General features: G+C 41.5%; 1 protein-coding gene and 1 long non-coding RNA gene across 2 annotated transcripts in view; both read left to right on the top strand.

Annotated features, from left to right (window-relative positions):
* LOC148068640 (uncharacterized) overlaps positions 1-13,883 on the top strand; it is a 68,310-nt gene that overhangs the window by 43,419 nt on the left and 11,008 nt on the right. The window lies entirely within an intron of this gene.
* Positions 11,802-13,556, top strand: sox1a (SRY-box transcription factor 1a). Its single transcript, XM_087804159.1, has one exon. It carries the CDS (start codon positions 12,107-12,109, stop codon positions 13,133-13,135), a length of 1,029 nt encoding a protein of 342 aa, XP_087660285.1. The 5' UTR covers positions 11,802-12,106; the 3' UTR covers positions 13,136-13,556.

Below are 13,883 nucleotides of genomic sequence, written 5' to 3'. Positions count from 1 at the left end.
ACATGGCACTGAAGACGTCACAAATCCATGTAATACAGTCGTAATCATACGTAACGCGAGCAGTAAACAAGCCCCGAGTGTTCGGCGTGTCACTCACTAATCTCTAATAAGCTGTTTACCGTTGAAATGAATTTATGAATAAATCAGCTGCGCCAAATTATTGGGGAGAAAACACTTTTAAATATTTACAGGCACATTAAAATACACCCAAAAGCCTTTTGCACATATATTATTCCGCGCTCTTCCCATGCGAGGGGCCGTGAATATGTCATTTGCTTTTAAATTGAATTATCGTGGAAAATGAAGCAGAAATTTGATGAAACTGGGATGGATTCACCTGAGTTAATGGAATATGGGTTTAAGAGGGAACTAATTATGCCAGTTTAGCAGGAAGTGAATGCATTTCTTTGGAAATCCCGATTTTGAATGTAAACATTAATGGCCTCCTTGATTAGCATAAGAATGGCGTGTTATTGTCCGGCTCGCTCCCGCAGCCTATTGGATATGCATCTGTGCGGCTCCAGACTCACACACTCGCACACAGACTCACACACTCGCACACAAAAAAGGCTCCAATTCACTTATTACCTGCCTTATCTACTAAGAAAGCTATTTCTCTTGTTTTTGTTCTGCTAATCCAACATTCATTTTCCAATCAAATTACTTTTTTTTTTTAAGTTATAACTGGAATGGTTGTTTTTTTTTAATTTGCGACACAAACAATCCAGCAGGTATTAGGCAGAGCTGAATGGGTGTTTGTGAAGTCCGGTGTTTATCCGTGAAATGAAGCAGACGTGCAAAGATCATGAAATGGTGCACATCAGTCAGGAGTTAACTTCAGAAAAGAGGAGTTAAAGGGCAGGCGAGGAGAAGCTTTGACTTGAGGCTTCCTAGGGACGATGACCTTATTCCAAATTCTGGATCTGGGAATATAGTTTTGCTGGCAAAGGTCCCCCCCGCCCTCTCCCCACTGCTTCGCTCCCTCACAAGCTTTCTTGACTTTCAAGGCCGAGTTGAGGAAAAGAGCCGCCATGAAGTCCTGCAGTTTTCTCAAAGGCCAAACAGTCAGCGTCTTGGCTCAGCGGGACAATGGCTCGAGCTAACAAGAACACGAGTGTTTCTTAACCTTGGATATCTTGTCTGCGAGAACGGATGGAAAAGATTTTTTCCTCTTTCTAGAAGATTGGCTGCGCGGAGTGTGTTGCTCAGTGCCATCATCCAACGCCACGGAAATTAAAACGTCGTACACAGACAAAGGCATTTCTACGAGAGATAATTCCAGACTGATGGTGCAGTGAACTAGTCTAGAGTCCAGACAAGACCAGAAGAGTTCTGCCACACTTTTTAATGATCTTTTAATATGATATAAGGGTCATTTTTATACAGTGAAGCTACTACCTGAGCATCCCTTAGCAGAAGCAGATCTAATAAATAATAAATAATTCAAATGATTGCGGCCAATATCCTTGTTGGATCCACATCAGCCGCACTAGTTGAAGCCTTTTTTTTTTTTTTACCAGGGAACAAGAAAATAATAAATTACCTTTTCATTTCCATTGAGTCAAAACACAATTTAATATGTCTCATCGTATGTTAATTAAAAACTAACAGATGTCGTTTTCTGTTGTTTCTGAATGGTCCCATCTTGTTGCTCAAAATTACTAAGCTTTAAGGTGCCAACCAAACAGTGAACTCCCATGATGCCTTTCTACACACTCTATTTAATGCTAAATATGCTGTTTGTGATTTAAACCTTGTCCATCGTCCATCTCCTTGTTCAAATAAATAATAATTATGTAGGTGTTTGTAACTGTGTCAGAACAGTTTATTAAGAGAGCAATTATCGGGCTTTATTTTATGATGTTCCCCACACAAATTATTTTGGGGTGTGTGTCTTTTTTTAGTAATGGGATTATTGGCAGCGCCATGTATATATAACATGGCATGCTATTGGCTAACAGACGAGCATTTCTGTATCCTGGTTGCTGATTGCCTCATGTCGCTCCACATATCAACACGTCAGATGCTTCATTCTCATTTCATTTTTAAACGTTTGTTGAAATGTGTAGTACCAAAAATACACCACCTGTCATCAACGTCATCGCCATTATTTCTATATCAAAGAAGTTTTATCACAATCTTTAATGTTGAGTACAACAATTGTATTTTTAAAGTTTATTGAACTACTGCAGGGTTTAAAATGTTCTTAAATTACTAAAAAATATTATATCGCTGCTACTAAAGAGATTTTGTTGACCCCACAATGATTGAGGGACCAATAGAAAAAGTAGAAAGTGCTTTTCCTTCAACACAACTGTATGGAGAGTGAAAAGACAACATGGACACGTTTGGGCATCGCTGTGTTCATCTGGGCCGAGAACATTTAATCATTTTAGATACAAACTTATATTGGGGATAATCCGCGATAATCAGACATCGTGAGGACGATGATATAAATCGTGGTGTTTTGAAGAAAATCTCTCCGATGTCAGTCTCAAGCATCCGACGGTATAAATCCCATTACTTCTTCCTTTCCCTGAGACAGCATCTGAGAGGTGGAGATTTGAAAGGCTCTCGCTTTTCATTTTCTCCCGGTGTTTGGCTAGATCCTCTCGATTCTGTGCTGATCCGTGTGAAAACAGGCATCGGTGGCTGAATGGGCCGCAGAGTGCATCAGTGCTAACAAGGTCTAAGTGCCAAAGTGGTTAACTAGGAGTCTGTCTCACCTTTCTCTCTCACTGTCACTCCAGATCTCCATCTGGCGTCTTCCTGCGCTGCACCGGCTCATGCATTCCACATTCCCACCCTCTTTTTTTTTTTGTCTTGTCAGTTTCCACATCTGACGAACATGGAAGATTTTGCCAACACCAAAGAAAGAGTTCCATTAACTGACCTTTTCTGAGGAGTGTACTTATACCCCCTCCCGTTGCTGCCATTTCAACATAATCTCCAGATTCTTTTTTGTCTGCTGCCATTAATTCTCATCTTTTCCTCACACCGTGCGAGACCCCCTTCTGTTGTTTGTGGGGGCTCGGCTGATAGCCATTAGCGTTACACCCTATTACATCAGTAATGACTGACTGTGAGCTCTAATTAGAGATGTGTTAGGGAGAGCTGACTTGCATCCCCCCCCTCCTCGTCTCCATCCGTCACTCTTCTGCCTTGACTCCATCGCCGTGGCGACACTATTAGCATGCGGCCTCTAAGGGGCGAAACTCCTGTATGTAAGGACCATTATGTTCATTACAGGCCAATCAGACCAGAAGGTGTTATGGCTAATTGATAAGCAGAACGAGCCATAAAAATATCTCTAATCTCTCTGCTCTTAGAAGAGAAAAACCTCAATTAGTTTACTTACATCACACCTTTCAAAGAAAAAGCCCAGGGGCCAGATTCTGTCATTTTATGTGGCCCTCAAGTAGAGATGGCTAGCAATAATCTCGTCTACTTTAGCACTGGTTGTGACATATGTATTGTAATGAGTTCTACTGCTTTATTTTGGGGCCCAAATAGTAATGACAAGGGGAAACATGTTCATTTGCATCTGAATAAAATATATAAGTAAATATTATTTAAGGCAAAAGGTTTGCAATCTTTTCGTTGCACCATTTCGGGCTCTATTTACCCAATAGCGCTGTCCAAAAAAAACATGTCAAAATCCTTATGCTGTCTAAGTCGCCGGGCGAACAAAATAAATTTACTAGGAAGTATGTGTCTGGTTGTGATATTATCTTTTTATTCTTAGAGGCTTTATATACCTGAATTATATATTTTTATTTTGACAATTGTGTTTATCCTCATTCATCAAACACTCAAAAAGCAAATTCTTTTCCTTAAATTAATACTGGAATTATCGGTTTGGATGTTGACATTCAAAATCTCAGTCACTTATTTCATACATTAACATCTTCATATGTCATGATATCAACATAAACATTTATCTTGATATGAGCCAAGGATCCGGAGGGCTACTTTAAATGGCGTGTAATGATAAATTGGCTGTCCCAAAACTGAAAAATTGAGAAATGAGGAACAACAATAAGGGCTTTACGTTCCTCAACTTTTTGGATTGTTAAGGACCTCCCTTGGTAGTAAGTGGTATCCCATAATGACGGAAGTCACTGGTGGCAAAAAAACAGGAAAACATAGAGCTACAAAAGTATTTTCTTCGGTAATGGAGATGTAAAAATTACAAAAACCACGTGGTTGTCTAAGTTTAATGTCATTTTATAGATTATCTACCTCGTTAAAGTGATCATGTAACGTTAGCATGTAGTCGGCTAGGCAAGCTAACCTACAGCAATACGTATTTGCAATATCTTCTAGATACCAGAAGTATCTGCATCTGTGAAAAACTCTTCTCCAATGAACATTTCTGCATCTGGCAGCTAATAATCGTAAAAAAAAAAAGAGCCTAAATCCCATGCTTAGAAGATGAACACTGTAGGTGGCACCGTTCTTGTCGGTTCAGTTGTTGTAAAACTTCACCTCATATTCTTTCGACGGTAATAGACGACCTATGATGACGTATCTGATTTGAAGGTGTGTCCCATTAGTGTCTAAATAACCCTCATTCCTTAGTTTTGAGGGCCAGCTTCAAGGAACGAGGAAGCTCATTAAGGAGATAAATGAGATTGGGCCTAGATCCTGACCCAGGTGGTCTAAAAGGTTTGAAATACTATTGGATAAATCCGTCCCCATCGTTGGCTCCAAATAAAAGTCGATGCTTTCATTTTCATGCTGACATAGTGACCTATGATACTTTGAAGTTATTCAAGAAAAATAGTTCACCAATGTCAAATATATAGACTCCTTAGAGCAGCACAAGTGAAGTCAGGGTGTCAGTAAAAAAATCTGAACTCGAACAAGTCCGAGCCCAGATTTTATGAAGACATATACATAGAAGGAAAGATTACTAGCAAATTTAAAAGCTGTTTACTTCCACCCATTAAGATATTTACGTCGAACACTTTTGTTTTTGGCACCCTGACGCTTTCTTTTTTCAAACATTGGACTTCAACCAAATTTAAGGACACACATCAAATGGTCTTATAGTAACACCACAACAGGTCAGCAAAATACTTCTTCAGCAGCTACGAAGTTTAAAGTTGCAACATTTCTATCAGGATTTTCAAAAATCTCGTGTTTTATATATCATTACAATTTAAAACGGTAAGTGACGAAAAGACTATCAACGTAAAATTGATTGATATATATTTTCTTCTTCTATATACTACAAATATATATATATATATATATATATATATATCTACAAATATTTTAATAACAAAAACACAAAAACATGAAGTCAATAATAAATAAAACTGTAAAAATAATAATAAATAAAACCGTAGAAACACTAAATTAGAAATATTAACAAAGATAACAAGACAATAACTACTACTACTAGAAATTGTTAGTAGTAGTAGTTATTGCACATTACAGAACTACAAAAAAAGTTGGAGAAAATAACTAATTAAAAACATTATATTTTTTAATTCAAAGACGGGACCCCTGTGGGCAAGAAGGAGGGGCAGAAATTCTCCTTCATACGCCGGTGAAGATGCTATTTAGTTTCATTAAAGCACTTTTTTTTCTTTTTTAAACTAATAGAAAATTCCTCAAAGAAGTAGATGGATGGATGGATGGATGGATGGATGGATGGATGGATGGATGGATGGATGGATGGATGGATGGATGGATGGATGGATGGATGGATGGATGGATGGATGGATGGATGGATGGATGGATGGATGGATGGATGGATGGATGGATGGATGGATGGATGGATGGATGGATGGATGGATGGAGAGAGACGTCGTAATGAAACGTGAATGACGTGAAAGAAAAACAGCAGAAGGTGACTCTGGCGGGTCTTCTGAGTCCGCCCCAGAGGTCTCACCTGGCGTCTGCTATCACCAAATTAAAAGCGTGTTGGGTTTGAACTGACACAAATTCCCCTCCGCCCTGCATCATGAGATGTTTTTTCTCAACTGTGATAAGATGATTATCTGAAAGGTCCGTGGCACATTGTGAAGAGAGTCTCGCCGGCTCGGCTGGAGTAGGTAATCCTGGGTAATAGCATTATGGACACAGTGTTTTCCTAAAGACCATGATTATCCACTGCTGTTTGCTGTGGGATTGACATTGGCCTCCTTGGTCTTTCACTCCTCTTCATCCCTCCACCCCCTTCTTTTTATTTTTTTTCTTACACTTTCTCACTTGGTCTGACTCACCACTCCATCAAGCCCTGATATGCTCTCCTCTTACAAATCGAGGCGAGAGAAGAAAGATGAAAATGGAGCACATGGAGCAACAAAAGAGCAAATTGCTTGTAGACAAGAGTGCCCCCCACCCGATTTAAATGCCATGTGATGCTCCCTCTTTTCAAAGCGAGTTTCTGTTGGGCAGTTTGGGGTTACAATAACACCTTAAAATCTGGAGAAGAAAAAAAAAAGATAAGAAAATGAGGCGGCTTGCTATTTTCTATTATGTTCGAGGCTTCATACAAACAAACAAACCAGCGCTTCGCTTGAGAGACTCACATTTGTGTTCAACAGAACCATCTACTCGCACCAGGTTGTGTCGACATAAAGACTTTATTTCGTTATATTTCCTTTTTGTCTGTAAACTCATGCAAGTTTATAAAATAATGATGCAGATTTCATTGTCTCTATGACATGTTTATATGCTCACAGCGCCAGTGGCTTCTTTTTAAATTTACTTCTAAAACGTAAGCAACCTCTGACCTTTGAGCTGAGCCAAAAGACAACGCTCTGTAAAGTTGATCTACGGCATTAACTAGAAGAGAACCAAGTGGTTAAGAAAAAGTGGCCAAACTAGTCTTTTTTTGTGAGTATTGATTTATTTTAGTTTGTGTTTCTGTTCCACTGGATGCATCTTTGATGTCGTTTTCTAGTTAGTTGCGTTTGTGCTTTTGTTGTGATTGCATTGGGTTGTGTTGCAATTGTGTTGGGGTTGATTTAAGTTGGGTTTCGATTAAGTTGCCTTTGTGTTGTGCTTTTGTCTTTATTTGATGCTCTGCCAATTTCAACTAGATTGTGGTTGTGTTGCGACTACAGTTATATTATATTGTTATTATACAATTATATTGTATAGTGATTGCATTGCTTTTCGGTTTGATCGTTGTGTTTTGGCAGTTGACTGGCATCGCAGGTCTTGGCCATTGCTTCGACGCTGCAAATTTCTACGACAATTCGATTGACGACGTGGTTGTCTTACTGTTGTGTTGCAATTCTGGTTGCAAAGTATTGGCATTGTGTTTGCAGTTGTGTTGCAATTCTGGTTGCAAAGTATTGGCATTGTGTTTGCAGTTGTGTTGCAATTCTGGTTGCAAAGTATTGGCATTGTGTTTGCAGTTGTGTTGCAATTCTGGTTGCAAAGTATTGGCATTGTGTTTGCTGTTGTGTTGCAATTCTGGTTGCAAAGTATTGGCATTGTGTTTGCTGTTGTGTTGCAATTCTGGTTGCAAAGTATTGGCATTGTGTTTGCTGTTGTGTTGCAATTCTGGTTGCAAAGTATTGGCATTGTGTTTGCAGTTGTGTTGCAATTCTGGTTGCAAAGTATTGGCATTGTGTTTGCAGTTGTGTTGCAATTCTGGTTGCAAAGTATTGGCATTGTGTTTGCTGTTGTGTTGCAATTCTGGTTGCAAAGTATTGGCATTGTGTTTGCAGTTGTGTTGCAATTCTGGTTGCAAAGTATTGGCATTGTGTTTGCGGTTGTGTTGCAATTCTGGTTGCAAAGTATTGGCATTGTGTTTGCTGTTGTGTTGCAATTCTGGTTGCAAAGTATTGGCATTGTGTTTGCAATTGTGTTGCAATTCTGGTTGCAAAGTATTGGCATTGTGTTTGCAGTTGTGTTGCAGTTGAGTTTCCACCATGTTGCATGATTGTATTTACGGAATTGGTTGGCCTTGCAATTGCATAGTGGTTGTGTTGCTTTTGCAAATTCATTATGATTACAGTTCTTTGATTGTAGTTGTGTAAAAGTGTAGTTGTGTTACCAATTTATGTTGCATTGCTTCTCTGGTATACATGGTTCTCTGCTACATTTCTGATGCTTTGCAATTTCACTACAGTTGTGACGCTTTGCGTTGGTGTCTGAGGCGAACACTCCACCGACTCTCCGTCTTCTCTTTTTCTCATCCTGCAGAAGTTGTGCGTTCGTCGCAGCTCGTGTCGTGGATTGTGTTATGTCATCTCAGGAGAGTTGATGAAGTTGGCAGTGTTTGGAAGCGGCTTTGATTTGCTGGTGTAATTGAAAAACTTGCTCCTTGATTGTAATACCAGGAGATGTCTGACAAAATGATTCTCCTTGTCAGTGATCAGTGTTACACACATGCACACGCACACATCAATATTGGTATATTTTAGTGTGTGCTCATGCGTGGAACCTAACAAATGAGAATACTTATATATTTTGAATTCCCTTTGTCTTTGTTTGTGTATGTCTGGTTGTTTCCCTGTAAACATATACAATTGCGTTTGTGATCTTTTTTTAATGTGTATTTCTGGTTGTGTAACTATATATGTTTAAGTCAATTGTGGCCATGTTGATAGTTTGTGCACACGAATGACTGACTTTGGCGGCCATTTTTGATTTTACACATGCAACTAATGTGTTTTTAATGTGTGTATGTGTGTGCAAGCTTTCACTTCATGTTGATTGTATTTTGTGTATATGTTTCTTGTGGGTAATGGATGTGTGTTTTTATAAATGTGTAATATGTGGATTTTCTGTGTGTGTCTGACGTGTGTGTAAATTGTTTTGAGAGATATGGTTGGGTTTTTGTGTTGCTATGATTGTTTAAACGAATGTGTGTTCATGTTATGGTGTGTCCGACATGTGTGTGTGTAAATTGTTCGTGTTTGACTTGTGTGTACTAAAAAGTTGCCTGTTTGAGTAAATTGTGGTGTATTGAATAGTGTGAGTGTGTGTTTATAAAGGTTAGTTTGTGTTAATAAATTGCCTGGTTAACGAAACGTGGGTAGGTGTGTGTGTGTGTGTGTTCCTGTGTGTGTGTCGTCTCCTGTCACACACACATGCTCACAAGCTGCGCGATCCAGAAACTTGCTGTGACTCTAATGATTTGGGGATCATTTCATAGGTTACCCCCTCAGTAAACAAACACACACACCTCTTCTTTTCTCTTCTTCGCCTCTAATGTGAGTCTGCATCATCCAGGAGGCTCAAAAAAAAAAAAAAAAAGAGGGTGGGGGCTCCTGCCAACTCCTCGCTCCTCCTCCTCCTCCTTCCCCGAATGCGGCACAGCTGCCTTTCAGAACCCCACCGCTCCAACCCATTCATCGTGGAGAGCCCAAAAAACTGCCTATTTATTAGAATACTTGTTTGCTATTGTTCTGCGCCGCACAAAAGACGCCTCATTATGTTTGAAGCCCCTTTTCTGCAGAGAGAAACACTAACTTGGAATTGTTTTGTTTTTTTCCTTGCTCTGAGAAAAAAGTGTATAACAAATGTGTCTGAAATGTGTGTGTGTGACTGGAGGCTGTGGGCACCGGGCGTGGACGGCCTTGGCACTCGAGCGGATAGATGGTGGAGGGAGTAGCGGTCATACATGGAGCTTTGGAGGGTTTAGGACGGATTTAGGATGTGGAGGGAACAAATCACTTGGTGTGGAGTGGAGGGAGCCACGCGGTGTGTGTGACAATTACGCACGGGTGAGCTGTCTTCTTTTGTGGGTTAACTTTAAGTAGAATTTGTGTGTTTTACTTAGGGGGGGAGGGTGGGGGCGCAAAACTACCAGTTGATCTGAAACCATTTTTTTTAATTATAAAGTAATTTACGAGAGATTTTTTCTGTTATTTGTGACTAAAATATACGCATGACTGGCGTGAGAAATAATTACCGAACATGTTCTTTCTGATGAATTATTGAAACGCCTGGTTTTTTTTGGGGGGGGGGTGGGGGGTCTCTGACCTCTGTGAGCCCCCCTCCTGCTCCTTGACAGTCCCTCAGCATCATGGCAACGCACATCCTGTTGCAGAGGCCGCACAAAAGAAGAGGTTTGTTAAAAGAGGAGTGAGTGATGGGGGGCTGACACGGGGAGTAAACACCGACCACCAGGGTCCTAGTGTCACCGCGAGGATCGCCTGTTATTTTAAGAGCAAAAAAAAATACATATATAAAAGTGTATTTAAAATATATTATCGTCGGTAATGTCGATTTTTTTTTTGTTGTTTTTGTTGACAAGTGTTTGTGGTTGAAACGTCATCTTTCACGCGTACGTCTCATGACCATTGTGACACGGAGGACGGGCGGCCCTGAACGCACCACACATCCAGCTCCTGTCTAATTAGAAGACAGACGACAGGATGATTAAATCGTTATTGGCGCCGCGGGAACCGCTGTTTGGTTTTCCTTTTCAATTAAAGCCTGATTGGAGCTTTTGGCGGGAGGTCAGCGGTGACATCCGGTGTTTCGAGGAGACTTCCTAAAGCCTCCTGAAGGTGTGGAACTTTGACAACGTCAGGTGCTTCAGACACGTGTTAGGAATACGGATCATTTATTTTAAGGCTTTTCGTTTTTACTTTTTTTTTTTGCCGGCGACATTTCACCGCACAAATGTAAATTCATATTTAATAAATAATCTATTGCGCTTTACTATAATTTAAATGGTAATAATATGCATGTATGCAAATCATTAGGAATAAATTCTTAATACATTTTACATTTTGGCTTTTTAGTAACGTGTTTAGGTGAATAACAGCTATAATTGATACACAGTAAGAGTATAGCTTTTTTTTTAGAAGCATTTAAAACGGATGATGAACAGATAAATCATTTTAGTTGTTACACTATCATTAAACTTCTCAAGGAGCACATGAACGCACCATCACACGAGCGTTAGTTCAAGCATTTATTAATAATATTACGTAAAGCCTTTTTCAACATAATTTAGTTGTATGTGGTAGTAAATTATATTTAAATAGTTAAAATGTGATTGTGAATTTTATTAATGGTAGACATCATTTTAATATTGGCTAACCATGCTAGCAGCAACATTACTTAAAATAGAGACGATTAAAAATAGACTTTTCTTATTAAACGCTAAACAAATATATATATTTTCTTTTATAGATTAAAGCATAGTAGAGGTACACGGTGGTGCTTTCACGTTTCTATGGTAGGTTATTTGTGCACACTTTGTAATTAAATTATTATTATTACTATTAGTGGCTCAGGTTATTGCCTTTAATTAATCTTTACACGTGATTGAAATGAGCAGATTCTTAGTGGCTGAACCTGGAATTACACTCCAAATATTTCAAACACTTTGACGACCACTTATTGAAGAACATAGTTGTCCAATTTTAGTGTCTGGAGAGGAGGCTTTCATCATGGTTATACTTATTTGATTTACTAAAACTAGTAAATGAAATGAACGCCTTGAGAAGCTGATGGTATAAATCAATATCACTCTAATGACGCTCGCTTGTAGGGCCAGGTTGCAGGAGTGAATGGATGAGCTGACGAAAAAAGAGAAAATATCTTCGTTATGTCATTTATTCGGTGATATTATGGGGTTGAAGACGCGCAGGTGTGTGAGCGCAGATAAAAGAAGAGCAGCACCTGGAGGCTGCAGAAATAAATCAAGAATCCAGATGAACCCGTCAAACTCCACGATTTTTGTTTTTGTTTAGTAGTTGTGAATTTGGACATTTTCAAATATCTTGTTGCTATTTGTGGGACGGGCCCTTCTCTCCTCCTCCTCCTCCTCCGGGCTCCTCGCGTCACGTGACCCGACGCCACGCAAATAAGCCTCAGTGCCTGCGCCTGATTGGCTGCTGGTGGTTCATTTAACCGCTGTCACTGCGCATCACATGGCCGCCGCTTTTACCAACTTCCCAACTCCCGACAGCAGAGAAAGTGGCTCAAAGGCGCATTCTGTCACAGTGGATGTGGAAGTGTTGCAACGGAAAGTCTGTCTTTTTTTTTTGGGACAACTACACCATTTTGGGGAATAATTTCTGCTCGAGCTCAGCAGGTCCGTCCACGCGCGCAACCAGACCCTGAAAGACTTTTTTTTGTTTCTCTGCTGGTGGTGAAGTTTGAAAAATCCGGGTGAATGTATAGCATGATGATGGAGACTGACCTCCATTCCCCTGGCCCCCAAACGAACACGGCCACGGGGCAGACCGGGCCGAACAGCGGCTCCAAGGCGAACCAGGAGCGCGTGAAGAGACCCATGAACGCCTTCATGGTCTGGTCCCGCGGCCAGCGCAGGAAGATGGCGCAAGAGAACCCCAAGATGCACAACTCTGAGATCAGCAAGCGTCTGGGCGCCGAGTGGAAGGTGATGTCCGAGGCGGAGAAGCGTCCCTTCATCGACGAGGCGAAGCGGCTCCGAGCCATGCACATGAAGGAGCACCCGGATTACAAGTACCGGCCCCGGAGGAAGACCAAGACGCTGCTGAAGAAGGACAAGTACTCCCTGGCAGGTGGACTCCTTTCTGGACCCAGCGGGGGCGCGGGTTTAGGGATGAACTCCTCCGGGGTGGGACAGAGGCTGGACAGCCCCGGGGGTCACGGAGGCTCCACCGGCGGCGGGTACGCGCACATGAACGGCTGGGCGAACGGCGCGTACTCGGGCCAGGTGGCGGCGGCGGCGGCGGCCGCGGCGATGATGCAGGAGGCGCAGCTCGCCTTCGGCCAGCACCCCGGGTCCGGGGCGCACCACCACCACCACCCGCACCACCACCACCACCACTCCCACAACCCGCAGCCCATGCACCGCTACGACATGACCACGCTCCAGTACAGCCCCATCTCGAACTCTCAGAGCTACATGAACGCGTCGCCGTCCGGGTACGGAGGCATCAGCTACACGCAGCACCAGGGCTCCGGGGTCTCCTCCTCGGCCGCCATGGGGACGTTAGGCTCGCTGGTGAAGTCGGAGCCGAGTGTAAGCCCCCCCGTCAGCAGCACACACACTCGGGGTCCCTGCCCCGGGGACTTGAGGGAGATGATAAGCATGTATTTACCCACCGGGGAACCCGTGGACCCGAGCATGCAGAGCAGACTGCACGGCCTCCCGCAGCACTACCAGAGTGCCGCGGCCGGAGTCAACGGGACGGTCCCGCTGACACACATTTAGAGAAAAAAAAAACTGCAAACATAACCAAATATTTACCTCTTTTCTAAATCACCCCGCTCCCGAGAACTACCTGCATTTTGTACAGAATGTTTATTGTAAATGAGGGTAAATAGCGAACATCTTTTTTTTTGGGGGGGGGGGGGACACAAATATTGGTTCTTGTTTGTCGAAATCCTTCTCGAGATAAACGTGTCATAATCATATAAGTGCTTTAAAACGAAACTTGGGGTTACTTTTGTGTTCATTTGCAGAAGCCTGTGTCTTTTAATGTAACGCTAATTATTGTAAATTGTGAATAATTTTAATATTTGGAAAGAGGATGACGGGCTGTTGTAACTTATGTGCTTTTCTGCAGGTGAAAAGCTCCTGATATTGCAATGAAGACATGAATAAATTTCACAAATGTTGCTTTCATTCCTAAGCCCACCGTCTTAAATTTGATTTATTCTCATGAATTTTCTCGGGAGAGTTGTGACGAGGTCGATACATGACGCGGAAAAAACAGGGCCTGTGATTTTGAAACGGTTTTTAAAAAGGCTCATTGTTTGTGCGTAATTGTGCGTAAAAAGCGATGTCTTGTAGGCCCGCGAGGAAATAATTCACTACTCTGGCTCTTGAATTTAAAACCTTTATTTGTTATTAAATATTAAGTCATAAATCATTTATTAGCGTGTTCATAACGCGGCCTTCTGCGATAATATTCTGTGCGTATTTTTGGAGACGAAGGCCTGACGTGAGAAACCACCTG

The sequence above is a fragment of the Callionymus lyra genome, chromosome 12 (genome assembly GCF_982586985.1).
Source record: "Callionymus lyra chromosome 12, fCalLyr1.hap1.1, whole genome shotgun sequence".
Classification (NCBI taxonomy): domain Eukaryota; kingdom Metazoa; phylum Chordata; class Actinopteri; order Syngnathiformes; family Callionymidae; genus Callionymus; species Callionymus lyra.
Note: the sequence above shows the minus strand (reverse complement) of the source record. Positions and strands in the feature narration are given on the sequence as shown.

Excerpts from the sequence above, each read along its gene's own strand:
- sox1a (XM_087804159.1), top strand. The coding sequence starts at position 12,107 with ATGTATAGCATGATGATGGAGACTGACCTCCATTCCCCTGGCCCCCAA.